Source organism: Macaca mulatta, chromosome 18 (genome assembly GCF_049350105.2).
Source record: "Macaca mulatta isolate MMU2019108-1 chromosome 18, T2T-MMU8v2.0, whole genome shotgun sequence".
In the NCBI taxonomy this organism is placed as follows: Eukaryota; Metazoa; Chordata; class Mammalia; order Primates; family Cercopithecidae; genus Macaca; species Macaca mulatta.
The window spans coordinates 14,278,921-14,300,564 of NC_133423.1; the positions used below are offsets into that span (position 1 = coordinate 14,278,921).

General features: G+C 32.3%; 1 protein-coding gene across 4 annotated transcripts in view; it reads left to right on the forward strand.

The window, feature by feature from the left end:
• CDH19 (cadherin 19) overlaps positions 1-21,644 on the forward strand; it is a 102,077-nt gene that overhangs the window by 59,853 nt on the left and 20,580 nt on the right. For all 4 annotated transcript variants that reach the window (XR_001441172.3, XR_013408278.1, XM_077975091.1 and 1 more), the window contains 2 exons: positions 8,549-8,670; positions 13,732-13,853. Coding sequence is in view for 2 of the 4 variants with exons in the window: in XM_077975091.1 (XP_077831217.1) it covers positions 8,549-8,670; positions 13,732-13,853 (244 nt within the window). In the remaining 2 variants the exon portion in view is untranslated. The remainder of the gene's footprint in view (positions 1-8,548; positions 8,671-13,731; positions 13,854-21,644) is intronic.

A 21,644-nucleotide genomic window follows, 5' to 3' on the forward strand; every position in this document is an offset into this window, starting at 1 on the left:
CCACCGCGCCTAGCCTGCATGCAAATTTAAACAAGGTTATATCTGTATCTACATTTCTGTATGTCATACTTAATTTGTAACAATTTAAATAAAATAGGGAACCGCAATGTCAGTTAAGATGCAGTAAAATTGGTGATTTCAAACACGTACAAGAAAGAGGCAATTACCAATTAAAATTCAGTGCATTATAATTCCCTCTTAATTGGGGAAAGGAGATAAGAGAAAAAAAAAATTATTTTTTTAAATCCCCAATTAGAGCTGAAACAAAGCTGATCAAAATGTGGCCTATTTAAGGCTGGGGGCGGTGGTTCACACCTGTATTCCCAGCACTTTAGAAGGCCGAGGCGGGCGGATCACAAGGCCGGGAGATCAAGACCATCCTGGCTAACATGGTGAAACCCCGTCTCTACTAAAAATACAAAAAAACTAGCCGGGCGAGGTGGCGGCGCCTGTAGTCCCAGCTACTCGGGAGGCTGAGGCAGGAGAATGGTGGGAACCCAGGAGGCGGAGCTTGCATTGAGCTAAGATCCGGCCATTGCACTCTAGACTGGGAGACAGAGCGAGACTCCGTCTCAACAACAACAACAACAACAAGTGGCTTATTTAAATATTATTTACTTCAAATGATATTCAGAAATTGGGAAAACTTTTATAGCAGTGGTCCTCAAGCTTTCTGCCGCCAGGAACCAGTTCGGTGGAAGACAATTTTTCCATGGTTGGTGGGGTGAGGGGGAATGATTTCAGAATAAAACTGTTCTGCCTCAGATTATCTGGCCTTAGATTCTCATAAGGAGCTCTGTACCTAGATCCATCACATACACAGTTCACAGCAGGGTTCATGCTCCCATGACAATCTAATGCTGCCCCTGATATGAGAGGAGGGGGAGCTCAGACAGTAAGGCTGGCTCGCCTGCCCTCACCTCGTGCTGTGCAGCCAGATTCCCGACAGGCCAAGGACAGGTAGCAGTTCATGGCCTGGGAGTTGGGAACCTGTGTTTTACAGGATACCACTCAAAGGAGTTCAAAGGGTTAGAAATCTATTCTTGTATTACAATTAAACGAATATTTGCCACCTATTAAAATAGTCTGTTATTTTCAGTTACTATGTTATAATTTATTTTCCTTTGTTTTATTTTTTGTGTGTTTGTTTGTTTTAGTATTTGAGGTATAGTCTGGTTGGGCATAAAAAACCAAAACTTGTTACATAATTATTTTTCTAACACCTTTCCTTATTCATCTATTTTCCATAAACCTTCATGTATTAATTAAGATGCCGGCTACTGCTTGGCTCTGTGAAGGTCTTGCAGTAGCTCAATGAAATGGCTCAATTTAATTTTTGATACCAAGAAATGTTCCCACTTTTCTATTATAGTTCATTTCATAAAATGTTGCCTTCTGATATGCATATATAGTTCTTAATTAGTCATAGAGATTTTAGTAATTGTGTAAGTGCATATCAATTATTTAAAAAATATATCTATATACCTATTCATTTTTCTTCAGGGAACACTAAATAATATGGAATGTTAAAAAATGCTTTGATGATTAAGATATTCAATATGTTATCATTTATAATAATAAAGTATTGAAAACAATTTTAGGAATACAAGTGAATAAACTATAATTTATCATGCTTGAGATGCATAGATAATAACATTGCATATATTTTAAAGCACAATAATACACAGTGAAGAACTGCATGCTTACTACATGTGAAAATGCTACATATATATGAAGAAAAACATAAGGTGCAACCAAATCTTAAGAGGTTTTGTATTTTATAGTATCACCATTGGTGTCTACTTACTTCAGTATGAAAATATTTTAGCTAATGATTTTCACTTTTATACTGGCAATTATTACTTTTTAAAATAACTTGTATCCATTAAAAAATACATTTTAATGATTTCACAGATGTTTTTTCATTTAAAAGTGGCTTTAAATAATATTGCTTTTTGTACATATGTTAGGATCACTGAGGATACAGCAGTTTTTGTTGTTGATATTGTTGATATTTTTTCCATATGATATAGCTTGATTTAACAAACATTCAAAATACATCATAAAAACAAAATCAGATGCATATGAAAATATCCACTTCAGCACATTTCAGGAGCCCTTCTTTTTGGGTTTCTTTGTTTATTTCCTTTTTTCTTTGTAAGCAAAAGATCCCCAAAATGTTTGAACATAAAATGCAAAATGATTTCAATTTGAGTTTTAATTTGATAATATCTCTTCTTTAATACTCACTGCATGGTAAGAGCTATGAAAACCAGAAGAAATATTAGGACACTGTATTTTAGCCTTAGGGATGTTTCTTTGTTTTGGGAGAAACACTAACACATATTAAACATAGTAAATTAGCCCCAATTCATTAAACTCATATTAGTTTTTCCTACTGAGTAAGAATCACCTGCTGTTTCTGTAAAGGATGGAAATTCCCAAACTCAGTTTCATCAAGTCTTGGGTGGGAAAAATAAACTGGTTTAACAAAATATTAGTGCTGTAGTTGAGGTCGTAAAAGCTTGAGAAGCAAGATCTACCTTTATATGAATTATAGTAACTAACCATATGTCAATTAAAAAAAAATGGGGCACAGAAATGATGGAAAATGTGATATTTAGATTTGAAAGTGAGATGATAGAATTGTTTTAAGGAGCCTAGTGTGGTAAAAATTAGAGGAGCCCAAACAATCTATAATAAAATTTCTACCATAAAATTATTAAGAACTTCATAAGAAATTATTCTTAATTTTTTTATTTTATCACTAAGGCTATGTATCATTTCAGAGGACTAAATGTTTATGTCCCTCAAAATTCATATTTGAAATCTGAAACACCAATGAAATGGTATTAGAATGTGGGTCCCATATTTGAAATCCTAAATCTCAATGAAATTGTATTAGGTGGGTACAAGAAGGTGGGTCCTATAGGCATCAAGTCATATGAGTAGAGCCCTAATGAATGGGATTAGTGCCCTTGCAAAGGGGAACCCAGATAGCTCTCTCAGCCTCTCCCTGCCTGTAAGGACACAGAAGTCAGCAGTCTACAACGGAAAGAGGGCTCTTGTCAGAAGCCAATCATGCTGGCATCATAATCTCATACTTCCAGCCTCTAGAAATGTGACAAATAAATATCAGTTGTTTATAAGCTGCCCAGTCTATGGTAATTTTTAATAGCTGTCTGTGATGACTAAAAATTACCTAACTCATTTGGACTTCAGATACAGGGATTACTCTTTTCCTATCAATGGGTATGATTCACTTTTTGGACATTATTGAAGTTTCCTTTTAAATTAAGCCTAAAGTCAAATTTTGAAATATTTTGTAAGTATGAGAAAGATAGCGTATTCTTTCCTGTTAAAAAAAAAAAAGAGCAAATAAAACCCAAAGCAAACAGAAAAAAAAGGAAATAAAAAGATTAGATCACAAGCAGTGAAATTGAAAGCATTGGAGTAATATAATGAAACCAATAGCAGATTCTTTCAAAATATTGCTAAAGTTTATTAATCTCTATCGAGAAAGACCAAGGGACATACAGAGAAAGAGAAGACAAAAATTACTATTATCAGAAGTGAAAAATGGAGCACACATACTGATCCCACAGACATTAAAAAGATTATAGGGCTACTTTGAACAATTCTATGCCCATACATTTAGATGAAGTTCTTGAGAGAATCCACTAAATTTATATTAAAAGATAAATAACCTTAGCATACACACACACATATATATTTACAAACAACCATATATATACAACCACATAAATATGTACACATACACATGCGTACACACAAGCATATATATATATCACCAAAAAGTCAGTTAAAAACCTTCACAAAAACAAAGAACAGTTCTAGTAAAAATTGATGCCACTGATAAATTCTACCATATGTTACAAGCAAACAAAACTACAGATCAAGATCCCTCATAAACAAATATAAAAATTATTTACAAATAATTGTAACTTCAGCTATTTGTGAAAAGGAAAGTATATCCCTATCAACTGGAGTGCACCCAGGAATACAAGGATGCGTCCATATTATAAAATATTTTCATGTAAATTACCATGTTGACAGATTAAAAAAGAAAAGTCATATATCATCTCAATAGACAAAGAAAAAAACATTTGACAATATTCAAAATTAATTTATTGTAAAAACTATCAGCACAATATGAATAGAAGGGAAGATTCTTAAACAGATACAGAGTATCTACAAAAGAATGCTGCCAATATTATACTCAATTATGGAATATTATGCGCTTTTTCCTTAAGATTGGAAACAAGGTAGCAATGTATTCTTTCACCAGTCCAAATCTATAATATTGGAAGTCCTGGCCATGCAATAAGTGAGAAAAAGAAATAAAAACATACAAGCTGGAGAGAAATAATGTCGTTTTCTTTATTTGCAGATGGCTTGATTATTGTCTAGATAATTCCATAAAATTCACAAAAATGCCCAGTAATAAGTGAGTTTATCAAGGTAGAAAGATACAAGATTATTATAAATTAAACATATACTGAATAACACCCAGCAATCCTACTCCCAGTCATTTACCCAGGAAAAAAGGAAACTTTGTGTTTTGGGTTGAGTTGTGTCCTAAAGATACAAGTTGAGTCCTAACATCCAGTACACTCGAATGTGGCCTTGTTAAGAAATAGAGTGATTTTGGAGGTAAATAGTTAAGATAAGGTCATACCTGAGCAGGTATGTTTTTAATCCAAAATGACTGGTGTCGCTATAAGAAGGTAGACACTGGGAGAGGACTGCCATGTGACAACTGAAGCAGAGATCAGAGCAATGCATCTACAAGCGGAAGAATAGCAAGGACTGCCAGAAATCACTGGAAGCTAGAAACGAGATGGAAGGATTCACCCCTACAGGCTTCAAAGGAAGCATGACCCTGTTGATGCTTTGATTTTGATAACTCTCATAGAGTTAATTTATTGTTTTCAGCCACCCAGCTTGTGGTGTTTTGTTGCAGCAGGCCTAGAAAACATACTCACTTATTTTGACATGAAAACCTGTATGCAGGCATTTATGGCAGCTGTATACATGACCTCCAAAAACTGGAATTGACTCAAATGTCCTTCAAGAGGTGAATGGATTTTAAAAAAATAAACAAACAAAAATAAACAAAGCCTGTGGTACCTAAACTAAAAAGATACGACAAAGGAAAGGAGGATGATAAAATTGTTCTGCGTCATTACGTGATGGCAGACACATGACTATTCATTTGTCCAAGTTCACAGAATTCTTCATGATATAGAGTAAAATACTAATTAGTGTAAACTCTGGCAAAAAAATCAAACAGAACTTTGGAGATATTCCTAAAATGAAGGCAAAGTACTGCAAGTGTACTTTATTATATTATAGACAAATAACATCAAACGGAGAGGAATTAGGAAAATACAACCTAAGTAATTTTGGAAGAGGGTATTTCAACTCAAAATATAGAGACCAAAAAAGTTGCTGTTCAGAAGAAATGTACTCTACATACTGAGTATATTTTTTTACGTGGTTACTATTTAGGGATTGCAGTGTTACTCTGCGTGTATATTGGGATTGAACACATAAGTAAATATATTATAGATAAGAAGAGTAAGATTCATTATTGTCAAAGGAAATGGTTACAAATAAAAAAATGAGAAAAGTTACATGAAGGTGTGGCACTGGATTAAAATCTGAGGTATGATACACTAATGCCTTCTTAGTATATATACAGACAGAAGGAATTATGTGGAAATAAATATAGATGTGTTTGTATGCATGAGTATACATACATATATTTCCTGCTGATGTCTGCTCAAAGCACCTACATACAATGAAACTCAAGAAGCAATGGAAACTCTTAATACCTAGATCTTGCTTTCTAATGCTGCTCTCCAATCAAAGATACTGCAACTCATCTGATAACTAGAATCCAGAGTTGTTGTAAGGAAAAGACAAGATTATCCTGGAGCATCTTGTGGTTCCAGAAAGAAAGTATTCAAAAATGTTAACACTACTCATCTATGGATACTGAAAATTAGTGGATAAATGTTTGAGGAGAAACCAGAACATTTTAAAATAGTTTCCTGAGATCTTTATGAATTACAAAAGAAAAAAATAGCAACTTACCCCAGAGAAATGGGGTCATCATCACCTAATCGAGTGCTCAATGTTAATATCGCCATTCATGAGATATGATAAACGTCATGTTCCCCTGATATGATAGCCTGAGAAAGTATATCATGTCTGTGTTATTCCTGCCAAAAATATGTAACCTTAGTCTAATCATGAGAAAGCATCAGACAAACCGAGAGACACTCTATCAAATAATTGACCAATACTCTTCAATAGCATCAAGGTCTTGAGAGACAAGAACATTGAGGAATTGTGGAGGAGACTAAGGACACAGGAAAATGAAAGACAATATTGGATTCTAGATTAGATTGTGAAAGAAAAAGAATAAGAGTGGAAAAAACTGTGAAATCCAACTGTAGTTTGTAGTTTGATTAATTACATTATAGCGATTAATTTATTAATACGATTAAAGTTTTATATAAGATTTTAACATTAGAAAAAGCTGAGTGAAGAGCATGTAGAAATCCTGTGTGCTATTTTTGCAATATTTCTGTAAGTCCAAAATTATTTTAAAATGTTTTTAATTGGATTAGTGGGAAAATTCTAAATTTTTAATTTTGCTGAGGTGATGATGGAACATATCTAAGTAAGGCAGCTGTTTACATATTTATGAATTTTCTGATGTTTGTCTCCCTAGTTTTAAAAATGGGAAAAATATGTATGTATTTTACATATATGTAAAATTTAACTAAAATTTACCTCAAAGCCAAACAAATTTTGTCCAGTGAAGGTGGAGTGGGGGAGAAAAATTTACATAACGAGAATTTGTGTTTCTAAAAATGGTTAAGAAAAATGATACATATTACACATCATTGCTTATATCACATCCTAGAAGGCTACATATATTTTTATTTCTGTTTTAATTAATTAACGAGACCTGAACCAATTATTGTTTATGTGGCTCTTCTTCCTAAATTCTAACAGTTGCGCATTAAACTATTAAAGACTATAACATCCTATCAAACTTTAAATGGGCTTTATGTGCAATGACATTTTACAGAAATAGGATTAGATGTTTAATTCAAAATAACAACTGTTAAAACACTGTATAATTTTGTCAACAAATCTATTATGTGTGAAATGCAACCACTTCAGGATATTTAGGGAAAATACTTATAAATATTTTAAATGGGGGTACAGTTAAAACTGAACTCCTCTAAACCTTAATTATTTGTAATTTCTATTGAATCCTTATCTGAATACCAATCTACAAAGTAGTATAATGTTTTTGGAAACTTTTGAACTCAAAATTAAAATATTCTCATCTTTGCCGTATAATTATGGCAAACTTCATTGATATCAAAGTCTTCAGGAATATACATGCAATGATAAACCATTATTGAACCCTAGTTATTATTACTCTTTAATTTTTATTATTAATTATTTCCATGTAGATGAGATATGCTGAGTATTTCAAAGTCTTCTTTCATTGTGGAGGTGGAGGTCATTTTTCATTTTTTTTTTTTTTAATGGGAGAACTTTGTAACTTGGCTTTCTTCGATGCACAATCAATCTAAAAGCACATTAGAACTACTATATTTTACTTTTGTTTTACATGTGTATATATATAAAACATACATATTATATGAAAAATATATAATATATAATAAATACATATGATGTAATATATCACATATACATACATACATAGATATATAATATCATATATAATAAAACATATGTGTATTGTATATTACATATATGTTACATATGTTATAAAATATGTAATGTGTTATAAAATGTAAAATATATGTCATATATAATGTATTGTATATATGTTTTACATTATATATATATATAAAATCTTTTGGATTCCTGATTCCAGATTCCAGATTTCAGAAGTCTTTCAGATTTCTCAAAAGAATTAAAAGTCTATCTACTATATAGACTTTACCCTTTATCAAATTTACTTTTTAAACAAACAAAAACATTTGTTAAATATCAAGTCAAGTAATTGTAGTAAAATGAACAGATTCGCAAGCAACACCTGTGACGTAGGAAAGAGATCAATACTAGTGTAGGCTGAAGATGTATTTTAATTTATTTCATAGAAAAAAAAATTCACAATCATTAATTTTTACCCCACTTATTTGCATTTCTCTTCATTTCCCAAATGGCTTTTGACATTATTTTAAAGTCATTAATCTATTAACATTCTTTTTTGACATGAGAATGAGTGACATGTGTTTACAGTTAGCATCCATCAATTGAAATCTAAAGTCAGGTTACATTTTTTTTTTTTTCTATCTCCACTGAGTTGATCTTAAATGCAGGAATAAACTATTTTAAAAGTTGTTCAGTATTATATATTGGCTATGTAGGGCATGCACTGAATAAGACATCTTATTGCTTAAAGACTATTATGTAACATTGTTATGTAGACAGAATAAAAACATTAAAGTATACTTTCTTTTTGGTTCAGGTATTCTATTACTAGGAGCAAAGTGTTCAATATCGATGATAATGGTACAATCACTACAACTAACTCACTGGATCGGGAAATCAGTGCTTGGTACAACCTAAGTATTACAGCCACAGAAAAATGTAAGTACTCATTTGAAATCCAATACAGCTGTTTGCATATTTCGTAAATAATTACACAATTTCTATACATGGAGACAAGGCTGCCTTAAAATGCTGTTGGAATTATTTAAATGACATTCAATGTAAATGTGTGTACTTGTGTATTTTATTAGTTTTATTAACATCTGCTTTCCTTTACTACTATTCCAGCTTATTTATATGCTTATCACTAAATACCTTCTAAACTGTTATTTTCTAATTATAACAGTAAATAGTTTTTCATACAAGCATAAATTGAGGAAACCACAAAATATAAGTGAAATTCACCTGAAATTCTGCTTGTTTATTTAGGCAGATGGTTTCGTTTTCGGTTTGTAAATTATTCTGATTTACCACTTAGATATTGTCCTTAAAATTATGAACCAGTGATTCATGCAATTATATTGTTTAAAGCTTAAAGAAATAAATATAACACAATATAAAATATCAAAGTCATTTCCATGACTTAATCAATAGATTTAAAATTGTAAAGTATTAAAATTGTGAACAGAAAATATTCTCAGATGCATCTTTTCTTATAGCTGATTTTACATAGAATTTTAATGATCGTGGTTCCTTTCTTCACTCTTTGTTGAGGCGGGAAGCATATATTTCTGTTTTCCTTACTTTGTTAGGCAGATGGCAGGTGATATGGTGGAGTGGAAGGCATCTCTGCGTGTTTTTTGCGATACAATGAACAGTTCTATGGAAACACTGTAGGAGAGCTGGAATCTGGGTTTTCAAGGTTCCATTTAACTAAACCATAAAAGGAAGCAAATGTTACAATGGAATAAATGCCCGCTGCACTAGAGGAAATGTCAAGGCTTCTCATGTCAGAAAACGCAAAGATGTTTATTTTAAATGCAGCTTTTATTCATTGCTTATTTCTGAGAACAATTTTTTTTTTCATTTTAAGGAAAAACTTGTTGGAACGAGAGTTTATAACACTGGATAACAAATTTTCATTTTTTTTCTTTCTCTAATATTTTTAAAAGTTCTACATCATTAAGCCCATTTTAGATCTATTTGGGGAAAATATGCGTAACTGCCATTTTTTTACTACCGTGAAATCAATACTGAACCAAAAATGATTAGGCTTGACCATTTAAGCTTCAATAGCAATATAAACAAACCACCTAACCAGTGGAAAACAGGGCATTACATACAACTGTTTTACAAATCACCTGGCTGCATCTGCTAACTCCCTTGAAAAGCGTTCACCATAACAATTATACTGATTATAGAAAAGAGATGTTCCGTTTGAACATTTTTTTTCCCAGCAAATGAAGTTTGTTGTGCTTAGTCTCTTTTCTGGAAAGCTTCCCCAATTAAGCACAATGCTATTTATCAGTATGCCAGCTAAGTGAATAAAACTACTAACTATTTTAAAGTGAAGCTGTGAAGTTTTATATTCATTTTGTACAGTAATACCAAAGATTTAATTTGAACTTAATTTCAAGCAAAGTTTAGGAACACAAAGATAAAAACATTAAATGAATTTCTTATTAATTTTCTGTCAGTTTATTCACAACTGAATTATGTTATACAATTTAATTACTGAAGCAAAAAGATATTCTGTGATGATGTATGTGCTAAAACCATAACAAATATGAACCTTAATTTTCTGATTAATTTCTTCTTGAAATATTTAGAAATATCTTTTCATTTTTAAATGTTCCATTAATCTATTTTCATCCTAAATGTCACACAGTAGAGAAAAGTCTCAAAAGGATAAATACTAATGGTTGCTGTATTTCTTAAAGTCCATGTGTGTATGTGTATGTGTGTAATAAATCCTAGAAATTTTAATTTTTAATTAATTGAAAATTACAATTTCTATCTTAATTGTAACTGTTATTGTTGGGAAAATACAAATACAAGCAAAATCTCATCTCAGGCCAGAAAACCTCTCCTCAAAGGTAGAACAGAGATAAACATTTTATTACTGGAAAACATTAAAACGCAATGTGATGTGCATCATAGGAAATCTAAGAGATTGCCAAAATGGAAAGAAATCTCACCTTTTTAAGTAGTCGAGCAGATACAATCCATTATACACATGTTCTCAAGTTAAACGTTATCCAGACGTTCAAGGATGAGGACTTAGCACTATTTGTCACATAGAATTCATTCTATCTTCACTGAGTAGTTGGAGTGACCGCCCGTGTTTGCTAAGTGGTTTTATCCAAAGGACAACTTAACTTTTCATGTCTTTATGACAAGAGGTAGTTCTGCAACTTAGAACAAGATCGTTGCTAAAATGGGTCTCCTATCCTTCCACAAAAACTAGGATATAGGGATGCCATATTCCTTGAAGATTACATTTCAAAGAGATGGTCACCATTACTTGAGAAATACAATCCTGGATCCTAAAGCTTCCAGGAAACTTACTGAACTTTTGAAAGATTTCCATACACTTCAAAAAGACAAAGAAAAAACTTACATACAAAGCTTTTTCCCCCCTCTCTTTCTCTTTCTCTCTCTCGCTCTCTCTGTGTGTGTGTGTGTGTATGAATGCTCTGAGAAAAGGAAGGAAAGAAAAAAGATTTTCTCTTGCTTTCAACAAGAACCAGGCCTCTAATTTTTAATTTGTATTGTTCTTTCAAATTATCATTACAAATAGTACCTGTATTTTCAATAAAAACACTAAGACAAACTAAAGAATCCCACCCCTATACCCTTTAATTATATCCACCTTTCCCATAGCTTTCTTTTTTTTTTTTTTTTTAAGAAAAAGAGAAGCCCTGTGTGATGACTTACGCCTATAATTCCACCACTTTAGGAGGCCAAGGTGGGTGGATAACCTGAAGTCAGGAGTTCACAACCACCGTGGCCAACATGGCAAAACCCTGTCTCTACTAAAAATACAAAAATTAGCCAGTCCTGGTGGCATGTGCCTGTAGTTTCAGCTACTAGGGAGTCTGAGGCAGGAGAATCGCTTAAGCCTAGGAGGCAGAGGTTGCAGTGAGCTGAGATCCTGCCACTGCACAACAGCCTGAGAGAGAGAAAGATTAACAACAATAAAACTACACAATATAATAGCTGCAACTTACTTTTTTCAGTACACAAAATACATGTCTGGTTAGTAGATACAACAAAACAATCCTATTTAATATTCATTGTTCAGTTATGTGCTAAGTAGTCTTAATTGCTTTATGTATATTAACCAATTTATGTAATTGCTTCATGTAATTTATGTAGTTGCTTTATGTATATGTTTAATCTTAACAGCCTATAAGGCAGTTACTACTATCACGCCCATTTTTCAGAATGCCAACTGAGGCATTGTGGTTAAGTATTTTTCTCAAATTGGGAACCAAGATTCCAACTCAAGTCATCCAGTTTTAAGCTCACAATAAAAATGTGTTACATTGACTCACTCTTTTATCTGGCACAGGGTTTCACTCTGTAGCCCAGGCTGGAGTGCAGTAGCCCGATCACAGTTCACTGCTGCCACAATCCCCTGCTCACGCTATTCTCCCACCTCAGCCTCCCAAGTAGCTGAGACTACAATGTACACTACCACACTCAGCTAATATTTTGAATTTTTATTAGAGACGAGGTCTCATTATATTGCTCAGGCTGCTCTAGAACTCCTGAGTTCAAGTTATCCTCCTGCCTTGGCCTTCCAAAGTGCTGGGATTTAGAGGTGTGAGTCACCATGCCTGGTCAGACTCACACATTTTTAATAAATCCACATAATGTCATAGTTCAGCTGTAATTTATTCTCCCCGATTCTTTTTTGTTGTACATTTGAGTCATTTATATAATTTGGATGTGATGCAAATAACTCTGGAATGTATTTAAGTAGATCATTTACTCAAATACTGATACCTTAGACTGTAGCTTAAGTTTAACAGATTGGGTCACAGATATGTGTAGTTTAAATTTCATTATCGATTGCTAGAGTCAGTTTACATTGTTATTTTTCAGCCCTCGTCATCACTGGGTGCTATTTTATCACATACGACACAAATGGCACGGGCTAAACCATCATTCTTCTTACCTGTGGTGAGAGGCTGTGTGAAGATTATGGTAGCGCAACGTGTCCCAACTGCAGGCCATTTGGCTCAACACTTCTGCCGCCAGCTTCAACCAGGGCACATTGACAATGTCTGAACAGTCTGGATTGACACACTGGGGTAGAAGGGATACTGCAGACATTTGGGGAATAGAAGTCATGGATGCCGCTAAGCATCCTACAATGCACAGGAGAATCCCCCAAAACTAGGAATTATCCAGTCTAAAATATTAATAGTGATGGCAGTGAGAAAGTCTGCTATCAGATAAATTGACTTTTCTCTCCTGTAAATTCCTAGTTCATACTTTTTTCTGAAATGTCTTTTTTTAATATCAAATTGAAGGATTTAAATGTTTTAACCACAATTTTTTCTCATTATGTTTTTTGGATTTTTTGGCTCACTTAGAAAATCTTCTCAATTCAATGTTTATATAAAAACTTTATTTAGTTTTTTTTATAACGATTTTACTTTAAAATATATTTAGATTCTAATTATTTGTTTTTAAAAGCTACACTCTAAATTTCAGTGGTTCACAGAATTGATTGTTATTTTTGTTATAGCACTGCAGCTATAATCTTACACAAGTAATTTAACTGTAATTTTTGAAACTAAATGGTTTATCAACTTTTTTATCAGTAAAATTGGGGAGGATAATAATCCATTTATTGATCAAGATTAAATGAGTTAATACAAAACTTTAAATGATTCCTGGACTCTTGCAAGCTCTCCATATACCCTTATTTTACTTTATCTTTTTACTACTTTTTCTCATCACTTATTACAGCCCATGGCAAGCACAATGCACCCAATAAATATTGCTTGGTTTGAATATATTAGCACAGAATTTTTTTCTAGGATCTATTGCTGATAAATAGGTGAATCATATAGATATCCTGTCCTCAGATTGCTTTTTTCAAGTAAAATAAAAATGTACCATATAGCCTCTAATGTAATTTTAATGATGTATCTTCTAAAGACATATTAAAATGTTAGATTTTTATTATATATATTCAAATTGCAGACAATATAGAGCAGATCTCTTCGATCCCAGTGTATGTGCAAGTTCTTAATATCAATGATCATGCTCCTGAGTTCTCTCAATACTATGAGAGTTATGTTTGTGAAAATGCAGGCTCTGGTCAGGTAAGGACTCATTATAAATTACAACGTCTAAACTATATATCATTGTTTCATAATATGTAATTATTTCATATATTATACAATATTGTTATATAATACATATCATTAACATCTTTAATATTCATATATTATAATTTATATAATTGTAATTCTATATTACATATACAAATTATATATAAATTAATTTTTATAATATATAATTTTTGTTATGCATTCATCTTATTTTAAAACATCAAAAAATTAATTTTATCCTATTTATATTAATTACATGCTTTTATGTTGTGAGCTTTTTATTTTATTTTATTTTATTTTTAATTTTTTTCTTTTAATTTTTAAAAACATGCAAATTTCAAGTTTTCTACTTTCAAATTCCTCAAATGTTTTTAAAAATCTGCTAACGATAGTGATTCAGTAGTTTACTTTTATAGTATATTTATTATTCAGTAGTTCATTTATACTTTGTCAAACAATTAAGAAAAAAATTCTATAGGTTACATAGTCACGTTTAAGTTTCTTTTTATTTTTTTATTCTTCATGCAGGTACAGGTAAAATGAAATATAAGCATAAACATATGGAGGGAAAATATGCCAAAATGTTTTTTCATAGGATTTAATCACTATACCAGGTATAGCAACACAAATAAAACTGAGTCTTATACAAATTACTAGATATGTAAACATTTATGAGAACATACTCATTTTGAAATACATTATCATTACTTCACAATTTATTTCTTTCACACACTTTCTTATCTGCTGCTCACTGTTTTATTTGTAAAATGTGAAACTTAAATTAGAATGTTATTTGTGTACTTCTAAGCTCCAGTACATAATAAACTAACATAATTATGAGGTTTCTTAGAGCACATAGAAGACTATTAAATACCACAGGCTGTTTTTCTTTAAAAAATGTCCAATAATGTTCAAAAATTTTACAGTCTAGTGTTCATGATACTAAATAGGTATACAGACACTATCAACTCAGTTATTCTAAGTAGCTTTGAATTTATCAACAAAGCTAGTCAGGGACCATTTGGAGTTTACAAAAGCAGAAATTATATTTCTCTTTCAATAAATGTTAGTAACCAAAGTTATATTTGATGTTCAATTTCCTACTATGCTGAGGAATAGGCATATCTTAAGAGATAGGTACATCTTAACTTTTACTGATTATTAAACTGCAACATGGTGAAAATTGTCAGTATTTCTTGAAATGATTGTGAATTTCATTAAGCTATGTGTGTTTTTGAATATGATTTCACTGGAAATAATGATCAAATCTTGCCTATAAATATTTTCCAAAATGTTTTTGAAAGCAGTAATAAAATTGTTAAAAATATACAAATAACTTTAAAAATTTAAAGCACTCATTTCTAATGGGTTAGAACCCAAGGATTTGGGGACAGTAAAAGGTGGATATAAAAACTTCAGAGGCTCTCTATTGTGTTGCACTTTCCCTAGAACTAAAATTGAACTGTTTTAGAAATGTATGGACATACAGTATAGGGTAGAAGAGATCACAAAAACAGAATGAACGTGAACTTGGACCCATGGCTCCTCCAGAAATTTGGCTTAGACATTTTTCTTCAAACCTGGTGCTATAAGTAGATTATATATTTAGAAATTGGATGTATCTAATATTCTCAAGAATTTCAAACACATCTGGTTACTTAGACACATTGACCAATATAACAAGCAACTTTAAAATAATAACATGTAAATCTAATAAATGATACTTTCAATGTGGCATGCCAGTTTTCTTAAAATACAAATAATTTTTGACATGATGAATTTTATAATTTTCTAATAAATGTATATTAAATTTACATATTAGATGTAACATATTTCTAGAATTATTATAAATAAAATTATGGTTTATATTTATGATTATATTTCATATTTCGAGTACTAGTATAGTAAATTATTTCATTCATTTCATGTACATGTGAAGTGTACATATGAATGTATTTAGATTATCCATTGATTAGATAGCCTGTTTTTAAACTTTAAAAAAAATAGGCTTAATTTACTGTATCTTCTATACACCTATTTCTGTAAATGTCCCATGTGGTAAGTATGTTAACTGAACAAAGTTTTGTGTTATATATATATATATATATTTTGTTTGTTTGTTTTTTGTTTTTTTTTTTTTGAGCTGGAGCTTCACTCGTTACCCAGGTTCAAGTGCCGTGGCATGATCTTGGCTTACTGCAACCTCCCTGTCCCAAGTTCAAGCGATTCTCCTGTCTCAGCCTCCCGAGTAGCTGAGTTTACAGGCAAACACCACCATACCTGGCTAATTTTTTTCGTATTTTTAGTAGAGATGGGTTTTTGCCATGTTGGGCAGGCTGGTCTCAAACTCCTGATCTCGTGATCCACCTGCCTCGGCCTCCCAAAGTGATAGGATTACAGGCGTGCACCACCACTCCTGGCCGTTTCTGTTTAACATTTTTGTATTTTCCTCAATATATAACTAGATTTATGACAGCAGAGACTCTTGGTGATTTTATCCATAGTTATATATGTATGCACATACAGTGATTATAATATGAAAAGTATTCAATTCTATGCTTTCAGAAAAATATATTTTACATGCAACCTGGAAAAACAATTTTACATGTTTTGTAAATATGATAAAATAAGCAAAAATGACAATACTAACCATATGGATATAGTTCAAAAAAGAATTAGTAAGTAGTATTTGTTAGTTATACTAAAAAACTCAATATATATATATGTATATGTGAGTGCACCAATATATAATAGATATTTTAAAATTTTTATTTGTAATTCATTCAATTTTTAAGTTGCCATACACATATACATACATACATATATATACACACACACACACAAACACACCCCTATATATATATACACACACTGGGATTACAAGCTGGGATTACAGGCGCCCACCACACCCAGCTAATTTTTCATAGTTTTAGTAGAGATGGGTTTTCACCATGTTAGCCAGGATGGTCTCGATCTCCTGACCTTGTGATCCTCCTGCCTCGGCCTTCCAAAGTGCTGGGAGTGAGTCACTGCACCTGGCCCTCATTTACTCTTAAGCAATACACAGTACACAGCTTTCCAATGATAGCTGAGTGCATCTTTTTGAATTTGATGGATTTGCCTCTTTTACCCTTTGAGAAAAATGAGCAAGATAGCAAAATAAGTGTTTTTCTTTTTATGTATTCTTTAAATTTTTGGTTTTTGTTTCTTTGTTAGGTTTTGTTCCCATGTTTTTGAAAGGGAAAGTGGTCTTTTTATTTTTTGAGACGGAGTTTCGCTGTCGCCCAGGCTGGAGTGCAGTAGCGTGATCTCGGCTCACTGCAAGCTCCGCCTCCCGGGTTCACGCCATTCTCCTGCCTCAGCCTCCCGAGTAGCTGGGACTACAGGCACCGCCACCTCGCCCGGCTAGTTTTTTGTATTTTTAGTAGAGATGGGGTTTCACCGTGTTAGCCAGGATGGTCTCGATCTCCTGACCTCGTGATCCGCCCGCCTCGGCCTCCTAAAGTGCTGGGATTACAGGCGTGAGTCACCGCGCCCGGCCAGCAAAGTGATTCTTTAGAGAGGATTGAATAAACGTTTGTTTTCTAGTGTTAAGTTCCTGGCATCGTATGGGCTGATTGGTATTCTTGATTATTGTCTAAAAATCACATGTATAGGAAGCCATGAGGTTTAATTCAAATATGTTTCCCTTTATGTGAGAATGAAACATCAAAAACAACAAGCTAAAATAACGAAAAGATTACACAGCGCAATAGCTGAAGATCTCTATCACTGATCCACACTTCCCCGATTAGATGATAATATCCTAACCATGCTGAATACTAATCTCCTCATTTCAAAAATAATAATACAACTTCTGCTCTATAATCTCTATCTTCTAAGGATTTTGTAAAGATAAAAAACAAATAAGAAAGTAAGTAAAAGAGGACTATGTCAAAGTAGTTTTGTCAATATTAACAGTGACAGTTAAGGGTCATGTCATACATTACAAGTTCTTAACATGGGGTTCATTCTCTTCTAAAGAGATTTGAATGAGCTATACGGTGTCTGTGTACACTTGATATTGTACAGAAACAACATTGTCAATGTCTGTTGGAGATGAGGGTGGAGCAGGTTAATAATGTTGTTCATCAGATGTTTAAGGAAGTCAAATTAACAGAGTAAAACACAAAAGTTAAGAACTCCAATATAAACGTAGTATAGAGGTTGATTTTTTTGTTTTGTCATCATATGCGTGTGATATTAATAATGTACTACAGGTACATAAGATGTAAACATTGGTTTCGCTGAATGAAGGGTTTGAGAGACTCCATGCACAAGTTTTACATTTTCTTATGAATCTATAATCATTTCAAAATGCAGGGTTTTTTTTTTTAAAAAAAAGTCATTAGACTGGAATTAAAGAAAATGAAATAATGTAAGGAAAAAAGAAAAGAGGATTAAAACAATGATTCTTAATATTACTGAGAATATGTCACAGAGAAGCTTCTAAGGAATATTTTTGGTCAAGATATTTGTATAATTGAGTTTCAATTAATTTTCATGTTATTTAAACTTTCCTAAAAATATAGAAAGTTAATAATGCTTTGAAATCTATAAATATTTTACGTATCAAGTCAAAGGAACTAAATGATACACATAAAAATTATATACACAAACTTTTCATTTGATACTAAGAAACCCTTAGATAAAATTAAACGTAGGTAGGACACAGTGGCTCACGCCTGTAATCCCAGCACTTTGGGAGGCCTAGGCAGGAGGATCACCCGAGTTCAGAAGTTCGAGACCAGCCTGGCCAACATGGTGAAACACCATCTCTACTGAAAATACAAAAATTAGTTGGGCGTAGTGGTGGGCACCTGTAATCCCAGCTACTCAGGAGGCTGAGGCAGGAGAATCTCCTGAACCTGGGAGGAAGAGGTTGTAGTGAGCCGAGATTACACCATTGCACTCAAGCCTGAGTGACAAGAGTGAAACTCCGTCTCAAAAATAAATAAATAAATAATAAGAATAATAAACCTAAATTCCAGGTAATAAATATGACTTCAAAAGGCACACATAATACATATAATAATGATAAAATATTATAGTCCTAGATAGATAATCAAAACTTTATGTAATATTGAAACTGATAGGGTAATATAATTTAAAACAGTAATGAGAAATCAATGCCTTCTCTTACACTATTATTTATTGGAGTTCTAAAGCTGAATTTCGTACAATATATAAAGTACATGTAAAAAAAAGTCACTGAAAAGAAAAATTATTTGAAAATATAAGGTTATGTAATGCAGTGCTTCCAAATAAATGGTAGAATTGTAAATTTTCCTGTAGCCACATTTAAAAATATAAAAAACACCCAGATTATGTTCATTTTAATAATATTTATTTGGTATAATACATCCAAAATATCATCTTCACATATTTTTAATTAAAATCATTAACAGAATATTTAATATTTTATATGTATTTTTAATTTATGAAGATGATTCTTGTCTAATTTCCCACATGCTCAAACAGCTAGAGAAAATGACAGGTAAAAAGATGTCTTATATCTGTCTTCTTTGGATAGATAATAAATTAATCATATAAAATAAAAATGCGATGGTAGTCACACTCTACTCTGGAGGAATCCAAACATTTATTCAAATACCTATGTGGGTAAACAAAATGTTTGGTTTTGTTCTTAATGTGTAAGTGGCTGGGGTGGGGAAGAGAAGGAGAGAATTTTCAGCAATTTGCAAAATATTAATATAATAAATGAGCTGACATCAGGGTAATTTGCCTTGGCTAGGTGGTGCAAATAGTTACCATTTTTCAAATCAATGAGTGCCATTATCTTGACGGATATTAAATGTCTTTTTTGGAGGTAAAGTATAACATCGAAAATTTTCAGATTCACTCATATCAATATTTTGTCTAAAGACATTTACCTTGTCTCCATGTAAAAATTTTCTTTTTCCTAAATTTCAGTGGTTGCATTTTGTGATCTTTGATTCTCTTCCTTTCACTTTTGTGTCCAAAAGTTTTCCTCAACTCATTATTTCGTCTTTTACCCACTTCTTCCTCTCGACTACAGTTCATATCCAAATAACTGTATCTCTGCCTGCTTTTTCTATTTTAAGCTATGTGTCCGACTAACCTGAGAAAACAACTCAGATGTCCCATGGTTAACACCAAATTTGCTCCCAAGCCTTCCCTTTTTTCAGTATCCCCAGGAAAATTATTATAATATCAAGTTTTGCAAGAAAAAAAAAAACATGGACATCATTTTTAATTAATTATAGTCTTTACTCTCCGTATCCAATCAATCATTTGGTTCTGTTGATCCCATCTCCTACATATGCCTTGAATGTATCAGTTTCTCTCTATCATCATTCTTTCTACCCTAATAGGGACCTATCTTCTCTTCTGGAGTGAACCTGACCTAAGCAGGTCTGCAGGGGGATTTTCCTGTAAAATCAAACTTTGCTTCATCCAATCTCACAGCACATATGCAGCAATGTATCAGTTTTATATATCAATTATATTTATTAGGTAAGTCTGTAGTCATGCAGTTTCAGGATAACCAGATTTTACTGGATGGAAAATAGTGAGGAGAATATATAGCCCTTTTGAAAATGGTGAAAAAACATTACTTTGGTGACATCTTCTGGAGTTCAGCATACCCTTGCTCCAAATCATTGCGGCAAATTTAGGCAAATTTTGGGACCCAGGAGCTGTATCTTTATTTGAAACATACTGTACCATCCTCAATTTATGAACACTGCTCAGTAATTTCTGTATTGTTTCTCATTAAAAATAACACAATCCATAATTGTGACTGTTAGTGTTTTTTTTTTTTTTTTGTATATCACATAAAGAAATTTTGATTACCAAGCAGTTGTTCATTAGGATAATGACAATAGCTTGTGGGCTAGATTCTCCATTTCCAGACTTACATTAAGGATGTCCTCAGCAGGAGCATTCTAAAATGCAATCCTTTGCCTGGAACCATGTGATCCCAAATAAAAGTAATAATCATGTCATTTCCAAATTAGAGCCTGGGAGTGTCCCTCAGTAGAATGTCGAAACTCTTTAATATGTCCATGATGTATCCCCGCTCACTTCCACAGTATGATCTTCAAATTTCCGCATAGATACAAGGTTCTCTGACCCTCCCCCCCGCAATGTTTAAGTATTAAGTATTTTAGGTGGTTATAACTTTTATTATGTAATTTATGTAATCTGTACTTCCTCAATACTTTTTAAGTTTGCAATTCTGCTTGATCTTCTACACCACTGGAATGTGAACAGTGGTGACAGAGACTAACTTTATTCATAATTGTACCACCAGGGCATAGGATTGCTTGGCATACTGTAAGTACTAATGAAATACATCTTAAATGGATACATCTAAGATACTAATGAGATATTTTACAATTTAATATTTTGTGTATACATGCTGATTTTATGTGAATTTTAAAAATATATTTGGAATATTAACTTTAAAAGGAAAATTAGAAAATACATACTGAGATAAAAATCTAGGAATGCGTATTTTTCAACTGAATATAGATTTCTACAAGTTAATGGCAAAACAATTACGATATATATGACATTTAAATATATATGATGTAATTTTGTGAAAAGTCCTTTTAGAAAACTTAGAGTATCCCCAGTTCTATCCAGGTCTAAAATATTATACTATAATGACCTTTTCAACATTTTTCTTCTCATGTTTTGCTAAACAGAAAAAGACAACAAACTTACTACAATCTAGACTTTCTTTTGGTTCTAACT